The sequence below is a fragment of the Aristolochia californica genome, unplaced genomic scaffold (assembly GCF_029961685.1).
Source record: "Aristolochia californica isolate CCGP_79_NKW_82.1479 unplaced genomic scaffold, dmAriCali1.0.hap1 SCAF_6, whole genome shotgun sequence".
NCBI lineage: Eukaryota > Viridiplantae > Streptophyta > Magnoliopsida > Piperales > Aristolochiaceae > Aristolochia > Aristolochia californica.
Window position 1 is genome coordinate 7,072,226 of NW_027182257.1, and position 27,937 is coordinate 7,100,162.

At 37.9% G+C, this 27,937-nt stretch overlaps 1 protein-coding gene and 1 non-coding gene across 2 annotated transcripts; both read left to right on the forward strand.

Moving 5' to 3' along the window:
* Window positions 1-20,148: 20,148 nt before the first annotated feature.
* TRNAY-GUA (transfer RNA tyrosine (anticodon GUA)) lies at window positions 20,149-20,234 on the forward strand. The gene is given in 2 exon segments: window positions 20,149-20,185; window positions 20,199-20,234. It is a non-coding gene; the product is annotated as a tRNA-Tyr (tRNA).
* An 855-nt stretch (window positions 20,235-21,089) lies between these two features.
* Window positions 21,090-23,023, forward strand: LOC137934162 (cinnamoyl-CoA reductase-like SNL6). Its single transcript, XM_068778414.1, has 4 exons — window positions 21,090-21,284; window positions 21,412-21,569; window positions 22,080-22,268; window positions 22,392-23,023. The coding sequence occupies exons 1-4, from the start codon at window positions 21,146-21,148 to the stop codon at window positions 22,821-22,823; spliced, it is 918 nt and encodes a 305-aa protein (XP_068634515.1). The 5' UTR covers window positions 21,090-21,145; the 3' UTR covers window positions 22,824-23,023.
* Window positions 23,024-27,937: the final 4,914 nt, after the last annotated feature.

Consider the following 27,937-nt stretch of genomic DNA (forward strand, 5'->3'; position numbering starts at 1 on the left):
TTATAGGAGTTATGCCTTGAACAGATAGGTAAAATATATTTTGTTTTCATATTCTCTCTTTACGGTTTCAATTTATTTCACTCTTCTTGAATTTTTGATTCACGTCAAGTCAGGATAATCTTCATAAACATTGTGAAGATCTATCTTTTATGACTAAAAGGATGGTGTAGCCTTGATCTCCTTGTAGCAAAATTACATGGTTGATCAAAGGTTATTTTTTTCTGTTTGTTATTTGGATTTAGTTACCTTTATGTAACGGGAATCAAACATTGTTGATATGTGATTCCAGCACATGTGGGTGTCAATCCTATAATCTAACGTTATTCATGGGAGTGTTTGATGTTGTTGGATGATCATTATATGTTTGATGAATTGCAACACTCACTTATCCCTATTTATTGTTTTTTTTCGTTTGAACTTCAGCAATTGAATCCTTTTTTGTGTTGAAGTATTTCCATGAGTTGGAATTTATTTTATCAAGAAATTGCTCTCAGTTTGCTGAGAAAGGCCTTGTTTGATTAAGGATAAGAGTTGCATCGATTCTCTTCTCTCTATTTTTTTGATAAATATAAAAGAAGTTGAGTAGTGGCTGGTTCTTGTTATCACTTGACAAAGCACCATTTTCCATGATTTGGTGATTATTCTCGTGAAAATATTATCTACTTATTTTTTGTGGCTAATTTGGTCTACGGGTGCTTCAAATTACGTTGTGTAATTGTTATTTGAGACCCTTTGATAATTGACCTCACTAGTTGATTTGCGTCAACATGGAGAGTGGACATATGAGTAATAAGAGTGACATACTCTGAATTACTATAATTCCACTAAGAGGTCTTTCCAATTACCTCAGTTGGTCACAATCGGTACGGAGGGTTCTCATTACTTGTGACCTTCTCAGTCATGTTATCAAAATCCCTCCTCCGATTGATGAAGAAGATGAAGTCTACTGTAAATGGGTAAAAAGCGATAACATGGTTATCAATTGGCTTATTAACACCATGGAAGAGCATGTCGCTAACAATGTGGTTAGCTTGGAGACTTCCAACAATATTTGGGACACATATGCTAAGTACTATTCCAATACCACCTCCTTGCAAAGAGTATATGATATTTTCCAAAGTATGCTGGCTACCAAACAAGGAGATAATATTCATGTGTTTCTGGTCCAGTTTTGTGGCCTTCTCCAAGAATGGAAAATTGTTCAACCATATTCTACCGATATTGTTGTTCAAGAAAAACAGCAAAAGGCCCTAGCAGTGGCTATTTGCCTTACCAATATTAAGTCGTATCTTGAGGTGGTTACGACTCAAATTCTTATTTCCTCTGCCCTTCCCTCTTTTGATGACATCAATGCTACATTGTTACATATTCCTGATCGATTGATTCTCCATCAGCTATATTCTCTGGTAATTGGGGTACATTATCCCCATTTCAAGGAGGTAGCAAAAATACAAGAGGAGGCCACAATGGAGGTGGTCGAAGGTCTGACCCATTCCCGTATTGAGCCTCGATTGTGCACTTACTGTGGTGGTCAGAACCACCTTGTGGATTCATGCTGGAAACTCCATGGCAAACCTGATTGGGCAACAACCAATCCAGTCTCTGTTAATGTTGAGAAAAAAGGAGGATAGGACTAATTCTCATTCCAGAAATGTGACTATTTATGCTGAAGACTATGCTGCAATTCAGAAGCTGAAATCCTTATTGGATCAATCCTCTACTCCACCAGGCCCTACTGCTGCCACTACCATTGCCATAGGTATGTATGCTTTCTTCCGCTTCAACCCCTTCCTCTTGGATCATTGACTCCGGGGCTTCCGAACACTTGTCAGATAACAAACACATGCTTCATTCATTGTCTCCATGTTTTCCTCATAAATTTGTCATTATTGCTAATGGTTCCCAAACGAGGTGCTTGGAAAGGATTTCTCCTCTCTTACGTCTATTCCTCTCCAAGATGTGTTATTTGTTCCTCGATTTCCGTTAAATCTGCTCTCTATTAGTCAATTAACCAAACAATTGAATTGTTCTGTCACCTTCTTACCATCTTTGTGTATATTTCAGGATCTAACTACAAAATAGGTAATTGGTGGCGACCATGAAAAAGGGGATTTATACTATTTTATTCTTCCACCAGTAGCTGCTATTTCATCCACTACATCCAAGGCTCAACTGTGGCACAACCGGTTTGGTCATCTCTACCTTGTCACTTCGTTCTTTAGTTCCATCTCTCAAATCTTTGTCTAATTTCAATTGTGAGGCATGTCAATTAATTAAGCATGTTAGGAGTGCATATTCTCCTCGTCTTACAACTACCAATACTGCTCCATTTGCATTAATACATTCTGATGTATGGGGCCCTTTAAAGGTCTCTAACATTTCTCAGGTTCAATATTTTGTTACTTTTGTGGTCGATTTTACCCGAGTGACTTGGTTGTTTTTGTTTAAAAAATGATCAGAAATTCTTTCTATTTTTAAAAACTTTCATGCAATGGTTCTAATGCAATTTGGAAAAAAAATTCAAATCCTTAGATCCGATAATGCTAAGGAATATTTGTCTAATGAGTTTAACTCATTTTGTGAGGGTAATGGGCTTCTTCATCAAACATCATGTGCCTATACCCCTCAACAAAATGGTGTTACTGAAAGAAGGAATTGTCACCTCCTTGAAGTTGCTCGAGGCCTCCTCTACTCCATGAAGGTACCCTACTTTTATTGGCCTCATGCTATTCTTACAACATGCTTTCTCATCAATAGGTTACCTTCATCAGTACTTAGAAATCAAACTCTGTATTCTGTTTTGTTTCATGGTGAAGATCCATTTTCTCTTCCTCTTAAAGTATTTAGTTGCACGTGGTTTTGGTCATGATACTTCACCACATATAAATAAACTTGATTCTCGATCTCTGAGATGTATTTTTTTGGGGTCTTCTCGAACTCAAAAAGGATATACTTGTTATAATCCTACACTTCGGAGGTTGACGGTATCTCGGGATGTGACTTTCTTTGAAGACACTTCATTCTACTCACATGAGGCTCCTCCAGGGTTTACATTTCCTCCTACCATTCCATGCCCACTTGTGCCATTTAGTGAAGATATTACTCAATCCCTTGAAGCATTGGTCATCCCCTCACTTGTGGAATTATCCGATCCACCTGAGGTAAGTCTTTCTCCTACTCCTCCTATTGCATTACGAAAGGAAACCCGTTTTTGTGCTACATCTCATCCAATTGCCAATTTTATGTCTTCTCATCACTTATCTTCTGAGTGTTTCAGTTTCTTGCTTCTCTTTCGTTTGTTTCCATACCACTATCCTATCAGGAGGCTCTAAAGCATCCAGGATGGAAGGCGGCTGTGGATGAAGAAATGCATGCGTTATATGAAAATCAAACATGGACATTGGCATCTCTCCAAAAAGGGAAAAGACTCATTGGTTGCATATGGGTCCTTTCGGTGAAACACAACCCAGATGGGTCGGTTGCTTGCCTTAATGCATGCCTTGTTGCAAAAGGTTATACTCAGTGCTATGGGATAGATTATGAAGAGACTTTCTCTCCGTTTGCAAAACTGAACTCGGTACGTATCAACCTCTCTAATGCTGCTAACTCATCCTAACTAGTATATCAACTCGATGTAAAAAATACATTTTTAAATGGTGATATATGCAAAGAAATTTATATGGATCAACCACCAGGATATGTGGTTGAGGGGGAGTCCGTATGCCGGTTAAAGAAATATTTATATGGGCTTAAACAGTCCCCTCGGGCCTGGTTTGATAAATTTAGTCAAGCGCTTCTATGATTTGGCTTTCATAGGTACTCGATTGATCACTCAATATATGTTAAAGATACTATAAAAGGGAAGATATTATTGGTTGTGTATGTTGATGATATTATCTTGATTGGGAATGATGCTCATAATATACAAGAAGTGAAGAATATGATATGTCAAGAGTTCAAGACAAAAGATTTGGGTAAGCCCAAAAAATATTTGAGCTTACCCAAATCTTTTGTGGGTAAGCTCAAATATTTTTCAGGTATAGAAGTCCTTCAGTCAAACCATGGGATAGTATTATTTCAAATAAAATATGTCTTGGATCTTCTTGAAGAAACATGAATTAAGGGTTGTAGACCAGTTGATACACCTATGGATGTGAATGAAAAATTGTGTACCACAACTGGAGAAGATGTTGACACTGTCAAATATCAAAGACTTGCGAGAAAATTGAGCTATCTCACGATAACTAGGCCAGATAAATCTTATGTTGTGAGTGTGGTAAGTTAAGTCATGCACAAACCACAAATTACCCACTGGCAAGTTTTGGAGAGAATACTATGATACCAAAAAGGTGCTCCAGGAAGAGGATTACTATATAGAAAACATGGTCACTTCAATATAGAAAGATTCCCAGATGCAGATTGGGTTGGATCACCCAATGATAGAAAATCTAAGTTTGGGTATTGTACCCTTGTTGGGGGGAACTTGGTCACATGGAAAAACAAAAAGTAAAACGTGGTTGCAAGATCTAGTGCTGAAGCATGATACCAAGCTATGACCACACTGTAAGTGAACTTTTATGGATAAAGACTCTTCTTACTAATTGGGATTTTATAAAGGAGGCTCTATGGGCCAACATTGTGATAATCAAGCAACTATTCATATTACGTCAAATCTAGTTTTTCATGAAAGAACTAAACATATTGAAGTGGATTGTTATTTTATACGGGAAAAGTTTCAAGCAGGAATAATTTATCTTATGTTTCATCTCAAGAGAAATTACCTAATATCCTCACCAGACCGGTTACATCCAAAATTCTATCTTATATAGGTGGCAACCTGGGTATTTATGATGTAAGGGGGTGTGGTTGAAGATGGGCTCAAGCCCACAAGCTCAAGGCTAGAAGCCCACACGTCAAAGGAGTGGCAAAATGGTTATTTATGGTATGTTCCATAAGGATGGCATGAAGATGTTAATATTAGTATGTTTTTTAATCTATTGAGTTGTAGCCCTCAGGGCTTTATATCACTATAAATATGAGTATTGGCTAAGAGGTAAGGCATTCAATCCTTCCCCTCTCTTTGAGAAATCGTCTAGCCACCCTCTCTTCTCCCTTGACGCATTCTCTCCTTCCCTTAATCCAAACTCTCCTCTCTAACGTCCTTCTCCTTTCTCCCTCTTCTTTCTCTTCTCTCATTCTTCCACGTTAACCTAGAGTCATTCTCATGGAGTCCTAACTTCTATAGTAGTGATTGTAAAGTCATATGAGACTCTACCATGGGTATTAAGTGAAACCTAGGAGACACTCTCCTTTATCTTTTTCCCAAAGACTTAAAGTTGCATTAGTTGTTGCTCGGTGTTTGTATTACCTCCATCATGACAGAGGCCTTCATCATGGCAATTTTAAGCCTACTAACATACTTCTAGTAGGCCCTGATCTCACTACTTAGCTGACTGACTATGGACTCCGTCTCATGACTCCCATTGGGACAATTGAACAAATACTAAACTTAGGAAACCATGGGTTTTGAGCCCAAAGTCTGCCACTGCAATCCACCTAGTTCACTCATTTAAAGCTGATGTATATGCATTTGGTGTGATATTAATGGAGTTCTTAAAAAAAAGAAGTATTGGTGATATTATATCAGGTCAATCTAGTGGACCTCATAGATTAAGTGTGCATGTGGTCTAGTGAGGGACGTGGTACAAATTGCCCACAAGAACCCACATAAATTTGTATTAGTTAGACTTATTCTATACTAGCTTATAAGATGTTATTAAATTAATATTTTTTTATTTTTTTCTCATCTTTTGGTTGTTAGGATCTTAAACAGCATCATGGGAAAAAAAATGAACGCTTAAAGAAGAGAGATATAGCTCTTAATGGATGCAAACATATCACTTTATTTCCTTTTTGTATCACCTGATGTATTTTTATTTATTTTTATAAAGAATGTTTTTAATGTAATTTTATTTTGTTAATTTAATGAATGTAAAATAATCGGGGAAATTTTTTATTACTGCATTCATGATGGACACAAGAAAACATGATTTTTTATTTTATTTTTAGAACTCAATGTATTTTATTTTATGTAGTAAAGTTCTTTTGTTTTTATTTTATGCACAAAAAGACTAGTAAGTACTCAACAACTTCAACTACGTTGGGTTTTAGGTTGGGGATGGGTTTTCTTGTACCCGACCTGTGTGCTTTTATACCCTTAATGTCCTTTAGAAAATGTATAAATGATATATATTGTAATGACATAATAATATTATTTTATAAATATTTTAGGGATATTTAAGGAAAATTAAATATTTTAAACAAATTTGTACTCGAATGATAATGTCCAATGGCCTAAATATACAAAGTTTCATGTTATGAGATTTTTATCGTGTATTAATGTTTTTATAATTTTTAATTTTTTTATATTTTTAAAAAAATTACAGATCGAGCGAATAGGGTTCAAGCAATGTGGTGATAGGTCAAGGATGGGTCAACAATGAGTCGGGGATTGATGGAAGATTCAAGATTAAATTAAGTTGGGGAGGAGGTAGGGGCAGATTATAAAGATGAGGCAACATGGTGGGGACAAGGTTGTTTTCATGTTTTTTTGGGGGTTCAATTTAGGTTTTGGAAAACCCGTCCCCGACCTAACTTGTGCCCACCCCTACCTATGGCCCAATCTACAGTTCATGTATGATAATAAAAACTCTAAAAAATTAATCTATAAATATGCTACTATATTGTATAAGTAAAGAATAATAAAAATTATAAGTAAAGAGGTTTTATTTTTAAGTACAATAACTTTTTACAAAGGTATATAAATTATTATGTTAGGAGGGTTGAGGTCTGATTAGGTTTGGAAAAAACCCTCCGAACCTCAAACTCGGTTGTAGTGTAAAATTTAAAACATGTCTTCTAGGTTTTTGGGTCAACTCGGGTCAAGTGGGGTCGAGTTCCCATGAATCCTGACTTGGTGCCCATCCCTAATTTTGAGTTACATTGCCCAAGTTGAATCAAGATTCAGTGAACTTGAGGTGAGTTAGTGGATCCGCCCCTAGAATAGAAGGGCCAAATCTGACTAGGGGTGAGCATCGGGTTGGTTCCACGGGAAACCCAACCTGATAGAAACCAAAAACCATGGGTTTGGGTCTTGGGTTGGGATGCGTTTTTCCAAGCTCGACCAGTGGGGACGAGACATGCATATAAAACAGGGTAGGAACTGGTCGGAGATGGGTCAAGTATAAAGAGGGGGTGCTCTGTGCTTTGGTTTAAATCGAGTTTATAGGGCTAGGATAGGGACAAGGTTGCAGGGACGGTGATTAGGTCGAGGCTAGGTTTGACATTTTTGGGTTTCTTTTTAGATTCAGGTTTTGGGGTTGGGTTCATGTTTCTAATTTTTTTTAAAAATATATTGTTAAATAAGAAAATATCTAAAATCAATAATGAACAACGTTCATTAGATTAGAAGAAAGAATTTTCTAATAATTAATATATAAAATCATGTTTTATTATAATAAATAAAAGGTAATGAAACATGTACAACAGATTGGATTTTTAAAAACTAAAATATTTTTTTCCAAAACATTTTTTTAAATTAGAAATTTTCTTAAATCAATAATGAATGTGTTAATTAGAATAGAATTTTTTTAATAATTAATACGTAAATTTATATTTTATTAGAATAAATAAAAAATTAGAAAACAAGTAAAACAAATAATGAATTTTAAAAAATTAAAAATTATAAAATTTTTATAATTTTTAAATATATTTAATAAATAATAAAAGGTGTTAATAAAATTAGAATTTTTAATATTAACATATAAATTTTATAATTTGTTATATAAATATAAGGTAATAAAAATGTACCAAAAAATAAGATTTTTAAAAATTAAAATATATTTTTACAAAATATTTGGTTAAATTATAAAATGTTTTAAATTAGTAACGAAAGGTGTTAATTAGATTGGAATTTTTTTGTATAAATATATAAATGCTTCATTTTATTATCATAAATAGAAGGTAATGAAAATGTAACAACAAATAAGATTTCTAAAAACTAAAATATTTTTTATGAATTATTTTTTAAATTAGAAAATATCTTAAATAAATTATGAAATTTTTAATTAGATTAGAAGGATATTTTTTAAATAACTAATCTATTAATTTTTTATTTTATTATAATAAATAAAAGGTAATAAAACATGTACCAATAAATAAAATTTCTAAATTGTTTTTACAAAATATTTTATTAAATTAGAAAATATCTTAACTTAATGATGAAAGGTGTTAATTAGAATAGGAGAAGATTTTTTAGTAATCAATATATAAGTTTTTTATTTCATTATAATAAATAAAAGGTAATAAAACTTGTACCAACAAATAAGATTTTTAAAACTAATATATGTTTTATAATATTTTAAATTAGAAAATATCTTAACTCAATACTTGAAGGTGTTAATTAGAACAAAAGAATATTTTTAAAAAATTAATATTCAAAATTAAAATTTTATTATAATAAATAGAAGGTGATAAAACATGTACCAAAAAATAAGATTTCCAAAAAATAAAATTATTTTTTCAAAATAATTTTTAAAATTAGAAAATATGTTAAATCAACAATGAGAGGTGAAAGGGAAAAAAGAGTAGGGCATATGTTCCACGATGGTGATGTAGCAATTTATGTGGCAGATAATGTGGGAGTGATGGGGATGTGGCAAATGACATAGGAGATGTTACAGTCCCGGATCTGACACAAGGATTCTTTGGGAAGATCTGGGGTCTGCTACAGGTTACGGGTCTTCCAGGCATTACCGTAGGGGTAGTAGGAAGACATGGGGAAGATGAAAACGAAATATCAAGCCTAAGGAAAGCTTGAAAACCCTAGAGCTCGTTGAGGAGAACTCTAAGCCTCTTTACGCTAGATTTAACCTAATTCTTAATACTTCAATGCTTGTATTTCTCATTACTCTTACCCCTTAAATAGGGTTCACCCTGTTAGGGTTTACAATAAAATATTCCAAAAATATCCCTATTAATAAATAATTCCAAAAATACCCCTATGACCTAAAACTGAAATAAAATAAAGTAAATTAAAGAAAAAACTAAAATAATAATGTTATTGCATGCATAACATTACACCCCTCTCGGAAGACGAGCTTGTCCTCAAGCTCGGAAGTAGTGTCTGTATGTCGACGTCTTCATTGGTGCCCGAGTAGCATCCACCATAGCCATTTGCGCTCTCTGGACGCCCAAAAACTGGAGCAAACTTTCTAGGATTTTTTTTTTCAGGTAGAGTGAAAAAATAAATAAATAAATAATTTACGTGGACATTCTACATTTCGCTAGCCGGTAAACAAATATTCGATAGCTGAGATAGATAGAGCCCGTGAAGCAGTGCTTGTTTGGAGTTGTATAAGGTGAGTTTTGAGGCTACTTTTATTTACAGGAATTTCTACTATTGAAGCTAATAGGTTTCCACATGCGTCAAGCAAGACACTCTCCAGTGCTGCTACGGTGGCAAGTGCTGACACCAGAAAATTCAGCTCCTCTGCCCTTGACAGTAAATGATACATTGAGGAACCCATGGCTAGCACAACATGAACAACTAAACTAATGGAATCCTTCACCAGCTGTACATCTGCCCTCGCCCCATCCATGATAGGAAGGTGGAGAGGACATGCTACCAATGCTGCAGTAGCCCCAGCCAAAGACAGTGAATGCTCTCTATCCCGTACAGCCCAATCATCAAGGTAGGTAATTTGATCAATAAGTAGTGAAGCCAACGTCCTGCCTGAGTTGCTGGAGGGTGCTCCTCTTCATGGGGACAGAATCAAGTTGCTGCTCATGTTTAACAGAAAATTGAAAGTCCAAGGTCTTGTCTTTGGTAGAGAGCTGAGGAAACTGTGAAGAGAGAGCAAAAATTCCGTAGGCTGGAGAGGTTTGGATGCCTTTGTCAGTGGGATTACCACTCCATTTTCCAGAAGTGTGCACCCAAGCACCTGCCATTCTTTCATCTTTATTCCAATCTGATTTCACCCACCAGAGTTGTTGGAGCCGCTCTCCTACCATTAGTTCCATTGAGTTGGGGTAGTGACCAAATCTGTTTGGTTCCAGAAACTCGCCGAGATGAAAATCTCTTGCCCTTTGCACTACTACCATATCGTCGATTCTCTCACTAGAAGGTTCATACCACAAGAAATCTAACACGATTCCAATGCTGATTGGAATAGCAGCAGACCGAGTAGCAGTTACTGCACTAATAGCAGAACCATACAACACAAATGCATCCTTAGTAGTAGATACAGGTGCCCAGTAGTAGAAGTTCTCAGGCTTGAGATCTCGGTGCATGATCTCATGCGTAGGACACATCTGCACTACTGCCACAATGGTTGTGGTAACCCCAGCAGCAGTCCTTTCTGTAAAATGTCCCCGAGCAATCATACGATCAAACAAGTTACCTCCTGCACACAATTCCAGAACAAGATGCACGACAGTATCATCCTCGTAAGTAACCCTCAAACACACTATGTTTGGATGTTGAGGTAAATGCTTCATAATCTCCACCAACATGCCACTTGGAGCCCACATAATCCCTCCGTGATAATTAAGCTCTTTCCCAAACAGAAAAGGAACAACTGCGTTGATCCCATTATCAATGGCATGCAGCTCCCTCCATGACACTCCAGAAATTCCAACAAGTAACTGAGTCATGGAAATTCCAACAGAATTTCCAGCACTTCCTGTCAGCTGCACCTGGATGGTATCTTTAGGTAGCCGATACCTGTGGTAACTTTCCGGCACATCATGACTTCGCATTGTGCCAACAACACAATTCACAGTGCTAAAAGGCATAGCCATGTATACTTGCAGGCCACTTTGCAGGGCAGGTGTGCCTGAAGCACTCAATTTCTTATCCAATGCCATGTCCAAACCATGGACCTGTTTCTGTACACCATATAGAGCTGCATAATATGTTGCAGTGTGTGGTTGCTGCTGGGGTGCCCATATCATCACTGCAATTGCAGCAGGAAAAGGAGAGAGCAGAAACATCTTGGCCTCATCAGCGCGAGCGCCATATGTCACTGCTGCAACTACTTTATGAATAAACAACACTGGTTGCAGCAGTGCCACTGGTGGCAGTACTGGTGGCTGCAGAACCGCAGCAACAGCACAAGATGATTTCTGGAAGAACCACGCGGCGGCAAAACTAGCACAATTAACCTCCACTACACCACCTTTCTCGAACCTCCCTCGATACTCCTCTTGCACACGGTGGCAAACACTCTCCTGCACCCAATAAATGAACTCAGCTCTGCGAACAACAGGGTAGGCCTCAGGATGCAAGTCCCTTGGACCATCCTTGACATCATCAATCATATCCCTCCCCTCATCCACATCGGCATCTACCTGCTGTGGTTGAGATTGGCTACTGATTTCCCATGCTGAAAACAGAACCTGGATCAACTCCCACCCATGACCTGGTGCAACAAATACATAGAAGAAGAAGCAAAAGACCCATGAGATTCATCATCAACGTCCAATTCTTCCACTCCAGTGGTTCCCTGTGGCTTCTGAACCAGAGTATCATCCATGATAATATCAACCTCAACCTGCTCGTCATGCAGTCCAAATCTACTGAAATGACAAACAAAAAATCTCCATTCACCCTTTGGAGGATAAAAAGAAATAAATTTATCTCCTTGCCGTTGGTTCGTGATTCGAGATAATCTAAGAGGCGGATCTTGTTTGACTTTGTCTGAAACTTGTAATTTCTTTTGGAGTAGTAGTGTAACTTCAGCCGTCAACCTTTTATTTTTTGAAGCTGGCTTGGCACCGGGTTTGGTGCTGGAACCTAGTCCCACCATTTCTAAAACTAAAAGAAGATCATCTACAGGACCCCCATGAATACAGTGTCCCCGATTCATTGCATACCAGTACACGACATTTTTTCTTGGGCAATTCATCAAACAACTGCAATGCCTCATACATCTTCCCTTTCTTCCCCACAGATTGCAAAACAAATAGAGGACGTGTTCTAATACCACTGCCTAATGAAGCAACCTGGTCCAGATAATAAGCAAAGGGAAGCAAGACTATGCAATCCACAAACAAAATTGTGAAAACTGCTTTGATCCTAAGATCAACCTCATTCAAATCTCTCCAACGAATTCCAACAGGCAAATTAGTCAGGGACCACAATTGATAAGAAGAGGGAAAACTCGATTCCAATTTCTGAGACACATACCCACCACACCCTCAACGTCTAGAATAGCAACATCTGCAGTCTCTAATTCACCTTGCTTATCATGCAGGAGCATCCCAGTAAGCACAAACCGATATGAGAAATCCACCCTGCTGGTGGTCTCATCAACAGAAAGAATAAACAGCCCCACAATTTCAATTGGGCAACGACCATACACACAAGTATTGTGCGCATCAACATAAAAACAAAGTTCCTTCAAAAAAAATTTGCCGAGATGCTACCATCCATGACAGGAAGGTGGAGAGGACATGCTACCAATGCTGCAGTAGCCCCAGCCAAAGATAGTGAATGCTCTCTATCCCGTACAGCCCAATCATCAAGGTAGGTAATTTGATCAATAAGTAGTGAAGCCAATGTCCTGCCTGAGTTGCTGGAGGGTGCTCCTCTTCATGGGGACAGAATCAAGTTGTTGCTCATGTTTAACAAAAAATTGAAAGTCCAAGGTCTTGTCTTTGGTAGAGAGCTAAGGAAACTGTGAAGAGAGAGCAAAAATTCCGTAGGCTGGAGAGGTTTGGATACCTTTGTCACTGGGATTACCACTCCATTTTCCAGAAGTGTGCACCCAAGCACCTGCCATTCTTTCATCTTTATTCCAATCTGATTTCACCCACCAGAGTTGTTGGAGCCGCTCTCCTACCATTAGTTCCATTGAGTTGGGTAGTGACCAAATCTGTTTGGTTCCAGAAACCCGCCGAGATGAAAATCTCTTGCCCTTTGCACTACTACCATATCGTCGATTCTCTCACTAGAAGGTTCATACCACAAGAAATCTAACACGATTCCAATGCTGATTGGAATAGCAGCAGATCGAGCAGCAGTTACTGCACTAATAGCAGAACCATACAACACAAATGCATCCTTAGTAGTAGATACAGGTGCCCAGTAGTAGAAGTTCTCAGGCTTGAGATCTCGGTGCATGATCTCATGCGTAGGACACATCTGCACTACTGCCACAACGGTTCTGGTAAGCCTAGCAGCAGTCCTTTCTATAAAATGTCCCCGAGCAATCATACGATCAAACAAGTTACCTCCTGCACACAATTCCAGCACAAGATGCACGGCAGTATCATCCTCGTAAGTAACCCTCAAACACACTATGTCTGGATGTTGAGGTAAATGCTTCATAATCTCCACCAACATGCCACTAGGAGCCCACATAATCCCTCGGTGATAATTAAGCTCTTTCCCAAACAGAAAAGGAACAACTGCGTTTATCCCATTATCAATGGCATGCAGCTCCCTCCATGACACTCCAGAAATTCCAACAAGCAACTGAGTCATGGAAATTCCAACAGAATTTCCAACACTTCCTGTCAGCTGCACCTGGATGGTATCTTTAGGTAGCCGATACCTGTGGTAACTTTCCGGCACATCATGACTTCGCATTGTGCCAACAGCACAATTCACAGTGCTAAAAGGCATAGCCATGTATACTTGCAGGCCACTTTGCAGGGCAGGTGTGCCTGAAGCACTCAATTTCTTATCCAATGCCATGTCCAAACCATGGACCTGTTTCTGTACACCATATAGAGCTGCATAATATGTTGCAGTGTGTGGTTGCTGCTGGGGTGCCCATATCATCACTGCAATTGCAGTAGGAAAGGGAGAGAGCAGAAACAACTTGGCCTCATCAGCGCAAGCGCCATATGTCACTGCTGCAACTACTTTATGAATAAACAGCACTGGTTGCAGTAGTGCCACTGGTGGCAGCACTGGTGGCTGCAGAACCGTAGCAGCAGCACAAAACGATTTCTGGAAGAACCACGCGGCGGAAAAACTAGCACAATTAACCTCCACTACACCACCTTTCTCGAACCTCCCTCGATACTCCTCTTGCACATGGTGGCAAACACTCTCCTGCACCCAATAAATGAACTCAGCTCTGCGAACAACAGGGTAGGCCTCAGGATGCAAGTCCCTTGGACCATCCTTGACATCATCAATCATATCCCTCCCCTCATCCACATCGGCATCTACATGCTGTGGTTGAGATTGGCTACTGATTTCCCATGCTGAAAACAGAACCTGGATCAACTCCCACCCCATGACCTGGTGCAACAAATACATAGAAGAAGAAGCAAAAGACCCATGAGGTTCATCATCAACGTCCAATTCTTCCACTCCAGTGGTTCCCTGTGGCTTCTGAACCAGAGTATCATCCATGATAATATCAACCTCAACCTGCTCGTCATGCAGTCCAAATCTACTAAAATGACAAACAAAAAATCTCCATTCACCCTTTGGAGGATAAAAAGAAATAAATTTATCGCCTTGCCGTTGGTTCGTGATTCGAGATAATCTAAGAGGCGGATCTTGTTTGACTTTGTCTGAAACTTGTAATTTCTTTTGGAGTAGTAGTGTAACTTCAGCCGTCAACCTTTTATTTTTTGAAGCTGGCTTGGCACCGGGTTTGGTGCTGGAACCTAGTCCCACCATTTCTGAAACTAAAATAAGATCATCTACAAGACCCCCATGAATACAGTGTCCCCGATTCATTGCATACCAGTACACGACATTTTCTTGGGCAATTCATCAAACAGCTGCAATGCCTCATACATCTTCCCTTTCTTCCCCACAGATTGCAAAACAAATAGAGGACGTGTTCTAATACCACTGCCTAATGAAGCAACCTGGTCCAGATAATAAGCAAAGGGAAGCAAGACTATGCAATCCACAAACAAAATTGTGAAAACTGCTTTGATCCTAAGATCAACCTCATTCAAATCTCTCCAACGAATTCCAACAGGCAAATTAGTCAGGGACCACAATTGATAAGAAGAGGGAAAACTCGATTCCAATTTTTGAGACACATACCCAACCACACCCTCAACGTCTAGAATAGCAACATCTGCAGTCTCTAATTCACCTTGCTTATCATGCAGGAGCATCCCAGTAAGCACAAACCGATATGGGAAATCCACCCTGCTGGTGGTCTCATCAATAGAAAGAATAAACAGCCCCACAATTTCAATTGGGCAATGACCATACACACAAGTATTGTGCGCATCAACATAAAAACAAAGTTCCTTCAAAAAAAATTTGTCGAGACACTTACCCCCCCCCCCCCCCCCCCCCCTCCCAAATTGGAATTTGGGTTTGCGCTTGTTTGTCGAGAAGTAGATTGCGAGTGGGATGTGTTGGCCGGAAATCCAATCCCACCGGAGTTGTGTCCGACGGCGCCGACAGAGCCTCCTCCGTGTCCGGTGGCAAAGGGCAGCCCTTTGCCACTTCACCTCTTGGTTATTTTCCGCAACCAAGGGCTCTCGAAAATGCCTCCTTGTCGGACGAATTGCTTCTGCTGGCCGTGAGGAGGGGTTTGTTGAGGATGAACCCAAATCAACCCTTACCGACGGGTTTGTGGTCGTATACCCCTCCGATTTTTGATTTCCAAGGTCCTTCTTGGCGTCTGCCTCTTCTACAGGGACGTCTGCCTCTTCTGGGACGTCGGCCGGAAAAGAAGATAAAATCTTCGAATTTTATGGGTGGCCGTTGTGCCCGTCCGAGATAGTTTCTACTACCTCTTTTGCGCATATTTCATGGTCGGATATTTGAGGTCGTGTGACCATTTCTGCTGAGGCAACGAGTTCTTCACTTGCATAAATTTCAATGGAAGCATCTAACTGTGCTCGTATTTCTTCCAATTCCTTACCCATAGCCATCCATCTTTCTTGGGATATAGAATAACCCATTGTGTTCCCGTTCTGATACCAGTTGTTACGGTCCCGGATCTGACACAAGGATTCTTTGGGAGGATCTGGGGTCTGCCACGGGTTACGGGTCTTCTAGGCATTACCGTAGGGGTAGTAGGAAGACATGGGGAAGATGAAAACGAAAGATCAAACCTAAGGGAAGCTTGAAAACCCTAGAGCTCATTGAGAAGAACTCTAAGCCTCTTTACGCTAGATTTAACCTAATTCTTAATAATTCAATGCTTGTATTTCTCATTACTCTTACCCCTTAAATAGGGTTCGCCCTGTTAGGGTTTACAATAAAATATTCCAAAAATATCCCATTAATAAATAATTCCAAAAATACCCCTGTGACCTAAAACTGAAATAAAATAAAGTAAATTAAAGGAAACACTAAAATAATAATGTTATTGCGTGCATAACAGGAGATTCCATCCTCGTATAACAACATGACAAATGATGTGGCTCCACATGGGCGTCAATGATGAATGTGTCACTATTGATTGTCCAACAAGGTTATTGACGGGTCATAGTTGGGTATTTTCCTAATTAAGTTTCTAAATTGGTTATTTTATTAAAGAATCCCAATAATTTAAGGAACAAAATAAGGTACCTCTTTTTTATTTCCTAGACACCAATTGCCAGTAGAATCGTGTTGCCGCTATTTGACATCTCTGAAGAGTTTTGTGATGGCCTCAATGAACGTGTTATGAGGCATCCACGTGTGTAGAGGTGGCATGACTAGTAAATAAGGAAAACTTTTATGAGATAACATAAATTTGTAATTATGCATGTTGGTGTATGTCCTTTGATGTCCTTTTCCTATTGAAGCATATAACCTAAGGGCATTGTAATCATTGTAGACATCTTTTCACAACTATAATTATAACCTCAAGGCATGGGGTAGAGAATTTAAGCCTCTTCCTATTGGCTCAAATTCGTCCATGCACCCCTCTCTCTTTTCCTCTTCCTTCTCCCCTTGTTTTCTTCTCTCTTCTCTCCCAATAACTAGAATTCCTCTCTTCTCTCAATCCCTTGAGATCTCTCGTATTTAAGTCTTGGCCGTAGAAATCAACATGGTATCAAAGCCAACAAAGATCTGAGATGGAGAAGGAGAAGATGGAGAAGAAAAGGAGGAAGAAGAAAAAGAAAAAGAAAAAGAAAAAGAAAAACAGGGGAGCTTCTCGTTTTCCCTTGAGTCTTTCTTTCCTAATTCATGTTTTTCATTACATGTTTTATTCTCTTAAATATGTTTCCTATAGTAAATTGTATACAATTGGAAATATATTTGAGTCTAGTTTCCAACTCAAAAAGAATCTATGAAATCAGATTTTTCTAGAAATAGAAATCAACTTATGAAGCAACAAAGGTCAAGTAGCAAAAAAGTTTTGTGAAGTTGCAAAAAGCCTCAACTTCTTGAATAGTTTGTACCAACATTACTACAAATTTAAATTGAGAATTATATCTCAAAAAAAATCTATGTGAGTCTACTTTCTATCCCAATAAAGCGTTTCTCAATCTAATCTTTCTAGAGAGAAATATCTATATTGGAAGAATCAAAGGTCATGCTGGTATCCTGTTGCATGCGAAGATCAAAATTTAAGCCTAATTTTTGCTTCATTGTTTGAGTTGATAATGTTAGTTAATTTTCCTATTTACTTTAAAAATCTAGTCAATATTTTACCAACTTGAGTATCTTTCCTTCCTTAAAAGTTTCTTTTGTTTGATATCATATTACATTAGTTTCCTTAAGATAAGTTTTTCCCATTATGAGTTTAATTTCCTTTTTTTGACAAAGTCTGAAAATTTGAATTAGAAAGTATTGTTTGCTCATTCTAAATTCCAAATCTTAGAGTCCTAAAATCTCTCTCATTCCATAAATTATCTCATGAATATTTCATTTACAAATTGGTCAGTAGTGTTGAAAAGTAATTGCCTTATATGAGAAATTTATGTTTAGAAACTTTTTATTATTATGTTTCATCTCAAAACCTTCTTATTGGGGTCTTTTTAAAGTTTTTTTAATCATCATGTTCATAAAAGAATTATTTTTTTACCCCGGACTTGTGTAAAACCTGGTCACTTTGTGTCCATCTATTGGTCTAAATGCGCCTCCTTACTTGGAAGTGCGAAGACCTGTATTGTACGCCTCCCTTTAGAAGTATGAGAGTTGCTATCTTTTTTATTCACACCCTTAATTCCTCAAAGTACTTTCTTCAATTTGTGTTTGTTAAAATAACTTCAGAGCAATGCTTATATAGACTACCTAAAAGCATAGGAGTGTGCCCAACATCCTGTTTTAGTCAAGTCTTTTTGCTCTTCAACCAAAAGGTATTTTTTTTTGTTTGAGCTACCCTTAGAAAGTGAGTAGTCTCTTTGTTGTGCCCTAAAGTTGAACTATTTTTTCACTATTTAAATTGAGCAAAGTGTGTGTCAGTCATGACTATTTTAACTGGTGTATGGAGCTTTGTTATACGACTAAGAATGATTTTTCTTCTTTCACTATTATTTTGTGCAAGTTGGGTCTTTTGTTAAAGAACAAATAGATCCCCAACTTGAGAGGGGAGAAGTAGAAGAAGAAGTACAAGAAATAAGGAACCAATGATGAAGAATTCCACATGTTGTGGTAATTATGTTTTGTGTGACTAGAATATCCAAGTAAGGGGGAGGTAAGATGAGAACAAGCTGAAGACTACAAGCAAGAAGTGAACAAGAACAAGATGAGTCAAAACAATGTAATTAATTTTTTTTCAAGAAAATAAGTTTCTTGACTAAGATTATTTGCAAATGAAATTACAAATATCACCTTGAGGGGGAGTGTTAAGAGACACCCACATGTGTAGAGGTGGCATGATTAGTAAATAAGGAGAACTTTTACAGAGACGACATATAATTGTAATTATGTAAACTAGTATATATATCGTCTTATATCCCCTTTTGAAACATGTAGCCCTAAGGGTATTTGTAATCATTGTAAACACCTTCACACAACTATAATCATAACATCAATGCATGGGGTAAAAAATTCAAACCTCTTCCTCTTGGCTCAAATTCGTCCATACACCTTTCTCTTTTCCTCTTCCTTTTCTCTTTTGGTTTCTTCTCTCCTCTCTCCCAATAACTATATTTATCTCTTCTCTCCCTCCCTTAAGATATCTTTTACTTATATCTTAGCTCTAGAAATCAACAACACCCTCTCTTTAATGTGGGAAAAGTAATTACCTTAATACATCTTTGAGAATCCTTTGTTTTTCTTCGTAAATTTTTTCATTATGAGCTTTTGACATGGCTTCTTTAGAGGCTTTCATTACCTCGTGAAACTCATTATCTTCTGAAGTACTCGCCACTGACCTCTCGTTGGGAGCCATGAGGCCATCGATGCCGTCATTAAAGTTGGCCGAGTAACACCCACCCAGTGATATCAAACCTCGGCAACGGGGGCTTCTGGGCTTGTCTCCAGAGGTGGATGGGGGGGGGGGGGGGGGGGGGTGGGCATCACCTGGTAGAATGGTTTGCTGGCAAGCTCGAAGCCACTACGGCCAATTCTGGGTGTTTCTGACCGTGATGGATATCTCCGTGATTGATTACGTCTTCAGTAAAACCGAAAATCGTCCCATGTTTATGAGCCTCTTTTAGCCTAAACACTTTTTACTTGGAATAGCCATTCCAAAGTAAGGAAGGGAGCAGATAAAGAGTTGGTAGAGAGGTTAAGAAGATTTGGAGGCAGGAGGGGCGGCTATATAACTTTAATTAAAGTTTAAAGCAGAGCGTTGCAGCAATTAAATCCCTCCACTGCTTAATAAGCTAAGATTCCAGTGTGAACGCAAAAGCTCCTATTTATTGTGGCCGTTGGATGGTTGAGAGGTCGATTAAATGGTGTTTCGAAATCCAAATTTTCCAGGTGTGACTTGAAAAGTGAAAGAAACACAGTTTTTATTTATTTATTTTTGTGATTCATAAGTGCACAACTCTTGCTTTGACTCCTTCAGAGAAACAGCTAGCGGCCGGAACCTCTCTACATCTGATTGAGACGCACTTGAACTCTAACTTGACTTTTTTTTTTTTTTTTTATCCTATTTTTTCATTATCGATATTTATTTTATCAATTTTCACGGTAACATAATTTATGAGATATGAGGTATGCATTCTTTACTTAATGAATGGATATAAGATTTCATTCTGACAGTGCAACAACCGACCTTAGCTCAGTTGGTAGAGCGGAGGACTGTAGTGTTTAGCAGTTAATCCTTAGGTCGCTGGTTCGAATCCGGCAGGTCGGAATATTTCTTATTGTTTTGTGTTATGTTTGTAAAAACATCATTCAGTCCTTCAGTTCTTGTGAATTCTTTTGGTTTTTCTTAACCTTTTATTTTTGTCGTAATTCTTCTGTCAGACTCGTTGTTAAGTTTCGCAATCACTCGAGACATTGTCCCGTTTGATTCCGACTATTCACGCACGCCTAATAGTCACTGATTTCTATCCTTCTCAATCAAATTTCCTTTTCCTGATGATACCTTCTCGGTTGGTACAATTCCATCCTCATCCATTCCTCTATTATTCCTGCTTCCATTATAAACAAATTCACCCTTATCCTATCCCTGTTCTCCATCAGTGAAATATCCAAACAGAATCAGTCGATACAACCAACGATTTCAGTCCAGGATGTGTGCCGCAGGATTGAACAACTCGAAATGAAAGCTTGATTCATGAAAAGAAATCTTGTTCAACGGGTCGTTCTGCTGAGTGGTCCTTAATAAATGCTGGGTCAGCGTTCGCAGTATTCTGGAAAATGGTTGTCATCGTTCACACGCTAGCTGTACACGGAGAGCTCTTTAATTCTTTCTGCTGTTTGCATTTGCTTTAGAGCTGGATATTTTTACTGTTATCCTGCAAATCTTTAGTTTCTGTACCAGATAAAATACCTTTATTTTCCTGTTGCAACAGAACAAACACATGTTGTCTTCCTCCAATCTTCTTCGCACTGTAATTGACCCTCTCCTCTATCTAACAACCACTTCCCACCCGTCAATTCACGCGCTCTTTGAATGCTAGTTCCCCCCTACCTCCTCTGTCTCTCTCTTTCTTCCTCTTTAATATAAGAGCGTATTCTCTGAACCCAATCGACCAAAAGCATCTTCTCCTCTTTCAAGAAGTCCAACAGCTTCCTCTCTCTCTCTCTCTCTTCTCTCTAATGGCTCCTGAAGTAGCGTCTCTCCATCAAATTTCAAAGAGCGTCTGTGTGATGGACGCGTCGAGCCTGCTCGGTGCCTTGTTGGTGGAAAGCCTTCTAGAGAGGGGCTACACGGTTCATGCGGCAGTCCAAAGTCATGGTAAGACATCAACTTCGCTTATGTGACCTTGTGCCTGCTCCCTGTTTTTAATTTTTGTTCATGTCGTTCTGCTCCACACTACTTACTGCAGTTTTTCTTACCTGTCGTCTGCCCTTGGGTTTTGCAGGGAATTTGAATTTATTCAAGGGATATGCGAGCGAAAGCAGGAAATTGAAAGTTTTCCAGTCCGACCCTTTTGATTACCAGAGCATCATGGATGCAATCAAGGGTTGCTCCGGTTTATTTTACACGTTTGAACCTCCTCAAGAGCAAACGATCTATGATGTGAGTCTCTTCTCTGAAATCTCCTCTTCGCTCTATTTCCTTCCTCCCCTTTCTCCAGCACCACAGCGGGGCTGATTCCGTTAGACTGGATAAACTACAGCCCGTCATATCTCCCGCAAATCACTCTCCATGTGCTTCTTCCGTATTTTTGCAGCCGAGAGCATCTAAAAACCGAGAATTAGCTCCGAAAGGGCAAACCCAGCTGCACAAACCACTAAAAGACTTATGAAAATTTGTGTAAAATCCACATCGAAAAGGACGAGTTAGTTTTTCTTCTTCTAGCACGATACCCAGATGTAGAACGACGAGAGTGGAAAGCTAAACAGGGAAATGCAAAGTGGTCTTGGATGAATCCTAATATCTTACTGGGAAGGGCTACTGGTTTCAGGTGGAGAAAATTGAAAATAAGAAATGCAGTCCCCGACTTCCCGACATAAATGAGTTACTCCATAGAAGAAGTTTGAGAAGAATCTGGTCAACTGAAAGTGTTTTAACTTATTGGATGTGCAGGAATTTATGGCTGAAATTGAAGTTCGTGCAGCTCACAACGTTTTGGAGGCCTGCGCCCAGGCGGAAACAGTCGAAAAAGTCGTCTTCACGTCGTCGATCACGGCCGTGGTTTGGAAGGAAAACCGACAGTCCGGCCCTGAATTCGACGAGAGAGATTGGAGCGACACCAATTTCTGCAGGAAATTTAAGGTGAGGACATGTCCCGTATGTTACAGTTTTACACTTTTTGACTCGCCATTATTAGGGGAATTCAATTCGAAACTCTGCTAGTTGTCGTCGGAAGACAAACAATAACACACATGCCGATGACAGCTGTGGTACGCTCTGGCGAAGACAAAGGCGGAGAAGACCGCGTGGGCTCTGGCGATGGACAGGGGCATCAACATGGTGTCAGTAAACGGAGGGCTATTGATGGGCTCCCAGTTGTCCCTCTCCGACCCGTACCTGAAAGGCGCGGCGGAGATGTACGAGGATGGTGTTCTGGTGACGGTGGACGACCGAGCACTGGTGGATGCCCATGTCTCTGTCTTCGAGGGTCCGTCTACTTATGGGCGTTACCTCTGCTTCAGCCGTGTGATCAACCGGGCGGAGGATGCCGTGAAACTGGCCCAGAAGTTGACGCCCGACGCTCTCTGCTCGCCCACCTCCGACGATGTGAGGATCTTCCAGCAACGAATCAGCAATAAGAAACTCAACAAACAGATGGTTCAGTTTCAAACTGGACTCCAACAACTGGAACAATAGCTGCAGCATCTTGCAATCGTTAAGAGGGCAAATCCTTGTGCATGCAGCTTAATTGGAGCTGCCTGGATATTACGCTTCCCCAGGTTGATTATGTGCAACGAAGGAAAGGATTCTTTCCGAAGCATGGAACGAAGTGTTCCAAATGAAAGATGAGCTACGAAAATAAACACAAATACAAGTTGAGAAACCATTTAATTTTAGTGCTCTACTTCTTACACAGTTTATCTTATAGGAAAAAACTATATGGAAGCTTTCCAAATTTTAATAGATTTTTGGTGTTAGAAGTCAACTTAAATGATGTAATAGATTATTACAACAAATGGATTTTTGCGTAATTTAAAATTATTACTTTTCGTCTATCTATTGTATACTTGGCTTGAACTCTAGAGACAATTTTTACGGGGACTTAGTTTTTAGGGCTCATGAGGTGGAGCAGGTTTTTTTAAGATCAAACCTCCAAATTAGAGGTTTGGCAGGACCCAAGTAGGTGTAGAAAAATATAAATAAATATAGATATTAAAATTTAATTAAATAATAAATTTAAATTTTGAAAAATAATAATTAAACTATTAAAAATTAAAAGGAAAACATTACTCCAATATAAATAATAATATAATAATTCAAATTATTAAATAGTAATAATAGTAAATTAATTATTTAAATAGATAAATATATAGCTTAATGATTTTTTGAAATAAAAATATTTTTTAGGGAATTTCACTTAAATACCCATTTAAAATAAAATATTTTTAAAAACACCGACGTCATCAAAATATTTCTAAAACTACCCAACTTTGACTAGTCAAATGCCTATGTGTGCAGTCAAAAACGACATATAAGCTTTGACTGCTTATGTGTCACCACATAATCTGTACAGTAAACATAGATCGACACGTCGTCTGCCACATCATTATTTTACCATGTCATTTGCCACGTAAGCTGACATGTCATTAAATAAAAATTAAATATTTTTTTAAAAAATAAAAAAATCAGATACTTTTTTTATTACCTAATATCTACAATTTTGGACATTCATCTTTAGGAAAAGTAATAAATGTTGTCTCGAAGCCTAAAAATTATTTTAGAGTTTAAAAATACAATTTATTTGTATAATTTTTATCATATTATTTACAAAATAATAAATTATTAAAAATATATATTAGTTAATTAAAAATCTTACAACACCTTTTATTATCAATTAAAAATATTTATTAATTGAAAAAATATAAAAAATTTACTTGAGTTTAAAAAATAAATGTACCAGTACACTTTTTATTACCTTATATTTAAAATAATAAGTTATAAAAAATCTTACTCTTACCATTTTAACACCTTTTTATTATCGATTAAAATTTATTTTAATAAAAATTTTTGAAAATTTTAGTTTTGAGTTTAAAAATCAAATTTATCAATACATTTTTTTTCAAATTTATTTTTACCTTATATTTAAAATAATTAAAAATAAAATAAATATATAATTAATTAAAAAAATTTACTCTTACTAATTTAACATATTTTATTATCGATATAAATTTTTTTTAATTTTTTAATTTTTAATTTTTTGAGAGAGGGGCGTCGAGGGCGAAGTCTGAGGCTGAGCAGCGGCAGCAGGCACTGCGAGAGGGGAGAGGAGAGGGGGGGAGAGGAGAGGAGAGGAGAGGAGGCCTAGGCTGAGTGACGGCAGCGAGAGGAGAGAGGGCGAGGCCGAGCGGCAGTGAGAGGGCGAGAGGAGGGGGAAAGAGGAGAGGAGAGAAGGTCGAGGCCACGCGACGACAGCGAGAGGAAAGACAGCAAGGCTAGAGTGGCGGCGAGAAGGCGAGAGGAGAGGGGGCGAGAGGAGAGGAGAGGAGGCCGAGCGGCGGCGAGAGGGCGAGAGGAGAGGGAGAGAGGGGGCGAGAGGAGAGGAGGCCGAGCGGGGTGGCGAGAGGAGAGAGAAAGATGGGAGGGGACATATAAGGCATTTAAAATAAATTATTTTGAAATACAATGCGGTGGAATACAGTGAGGATTATTTAATTTTTATTTAATGACGTGTCAACTTACGTGGTAGATGACATGGCAAAATAATGATGTGGCAGATGATTTGTCGATCTGTGTTTACTGCACATATGACGTGGCAACACATAAGCAGTCATAGCTTATGTGTCGCTTTTGACTGCACACATAGGCATTTGACCGGTCAAAGTTGGGTAGTTTTAGAAATATTTTGATGTCGGTATTTTTAAAAATATTTTATTTTAAATAGGTATTTAAGTGAAATTCCCTATTTTTTATAAATATTTAAAATTATAAAAAAATTTATAAGAAATTATAAAAATTTGTACCAATAAAAACTCATTTTTAATTATAATTTACAAAAAAATATTAAAATAAATAAGTAAAGTCTGCCAACGGTGGAAAAAACCATAAACGTATCAAAATTTTAGTGCCAAAATTTGCCGGTAACTCAAAGCTCATCTTCTTCCTTCTGTCATTTTAAGATTGGAAACCGATGAGAATTTCTGAAGGGGATCAAGTAACAAAGATTGGGGACCAAAAAACATGTCTTTTTAGCCAAACTCCCATCAAGTTATAAGGCATCGTATAACTACCGAGGGAGGAGTTATAACTCCTGATTGAAGTTGAGGATCCGAAAATGAAGGGAAGCGGTTAATATTCTCCCACTTGGTCCACACTTCAAATATAATCTTAAACCCATCGATAATATGAATTTAAGTAATAAAAAAAAGAATCATGGCGATAGGTCCTTTAATGATGAGTATTACCTTCCATGTATTACATTGTATTTATTTCTTATAATTTATGTAACAACAATTTCTTAATGAATAAACCCTATGTTTATTCTTGGTCTAACATAGATGAATTTTCTCAAGATTAAGGTGCACATAAATATGAGAAAAAAATATCACAATAATTAAGAATTTCACTAAAATAACATTGTTTATATAATGAAAAATTACATAATGGAACCGAGTCCCATATTCACGACATGATCCTTGAATTTCAACGGCGGCATGCCCTTAGTTAAAGGATTAATTATCATTAATTCAATGCTTACGTACTCAATGACTACTTTTTTTTTCTTTAACATGTTCTTTTATGGCCAAATACTTTATATTGATGTGTTTATTTCGATTTCCACTATAGTTGTTCTTGGCTATAAAAATAGCTGTTGAATTGTCATAATACTTTCTCAACGGCCTAGAGATAGATTCTATAATTCTAAGCCCATAAATGAAACTCTTAAGCTATACACCATGTGGAGTAGCCTCAAAACAAGAAACTAACTCGGCTTCCACAGTGGACATGGCAGTCATAGTCTATTTGGCACTCCTCCATGATATAGCTCCACTGGTCATTAAAAAATGTATCCTGATGTTGATTTACGTGAATCAATACAACCATTAAAGTCAAAATCTGAGTAGCCAATTACTTCTAGATTATCCGTCCGTCTATACATCAGCATGTAGTCTTTGGTTCCTTGAAGGTACTTCATTACTTTCTTTGTAACTCGCTAGTGGTCTAACCCTAGATCACTCTGATATCGTCCCAACGTTCCTACAACAAATACAATGTCAGGTCTTGTGCATACTTGAACATACATTAGGCTTCCGACAGTAGAAGCAAATAAAATCTCCTTCATTTGTTCCCTTTCAAGGTCATCCTTCGGGCATTGGTTCAAATTGAACCTATTGCCCTTTACAATGGGGACTACACTTGGTGAACAAGCCTTCATCCGAAATCTCTCTAAAACTTTATTAATACAGGTTTCCTGAGACAAACCTAAGATACCTCGAAACCTGTCTCTATGAATCTTAATGCCAATGACATAAGATGCCTCACCTATATCCTTCATATTAAAAATTTTAGAGAGAAATTATTTCACCTCATGTAGAAAATCCTTATCATTGGTTGCTAGCAAAATTTCATCCACATATAAAACAAGAAAACAAATTTTACTCCCACTGATCTTCTGGTATATACATTGATCCATAATGTTTTCTACAAAATCGAATGAAGAAATTACATTATGGAATTTCAAATACCATTAGCGGGATGCTTGTTTTAATCTATATATAAATTTCTTGAGCTTGCAAACCAATTGCTCACCATTACTAGAGGGTAATCCTTCAGGTTGTTTCATGTAAACTTCCTCCTCTAGATCTCCATTGAGAAATGCCATTTTCACATCCATTCGTTGCAACTCTAAGTCATAATGGGCTACTAATGCCAAAATAATGCACAAGGAATCATTCTTAGATACAGGAAAAAAAATCTCCTTGTAATTGATTCCTTCTTTCCGAGTGAATCCCTTAACAACTAGTCTTGCTTTGTGTCTCTCAATGTTGCCCAATGAGTCTTTTTTTTTTTCTTAAAGACCCATTTACATCCAATGGCTATAACTCCATTAGGCAACTCAACAAGTTCCCAAACTCCGTTACTCTTCATATAATTCATCTCATCCTTCATGGCATTATACCATAATTCCGATTATTTGTAACTCATGGCTTGTGAAATGAACTCGGATCTTTTTCGGCTCCAATGTTGTAGTCAGATTCTTGTCGATACACAACATAATCTTCAGAAATTGCTGATATTTTTGCTCTAGTAGATCTTCTTAATGTTGTACCATCATATTTTTGAGAAGTAAGTGGTTCAACTAGTTATTCAAAAGTTCTTGGCAACTCTCAAACTACCTAATCTACTGGGTCATCAGCAGCTTGTGGAACTTTAATGATTGGTTGTTCAACACCAGTTTTCACTTGAGGAGTGCCGTAAACAATAACCAATCTATCACTTGAGGTGGAAGGTTGAGATTCTGAATGATCCTTCTCAAAAACTATGTTTCGAGTTTGATTGCTCCCACTGATCAAGTCATTTTCAAGAAATTTTACATTTCTTGATTCGACAATCCTAGTGTTGTGAGATGAACGATAAAATTTGTAACCCTTAGACTTTCAACATATCCAATGAAATACCCACTAATGGTCCTTGGGTCTCGTTTCTTTTCTTGTGGATTATAAATTCTCACTTCAGACGGGCATCCCCAAATACGCATGTGTCGCAAACTCAGTTTCCAACCTTTCCATAATTCAAATGGCGTTTTAGGAACA

Coding starts and splice junctions, on each gene's coding strand:
- LOC137934162 (XM_068778414.1), top strand. CDS start 21,146: ATGGCTCCTGAAGTAGCGTCTCTCCATCAAATTTCAAAGAGCGTCTGT. Junction 21,285..21,411: donor TGCGGCAGTCCAAAGTCATG/GTAAGACATCAA, acceptor TGGGTTTTGCAG/GGAATTTGAATTTATTCAAG. Junction 21,570..22,079: donor AAGAGCAAACGATCTATGAT/GTGAGTCTCTTC, acceptor TTGGATGTGCAG/GAATTTATGGCTGAAATTGA.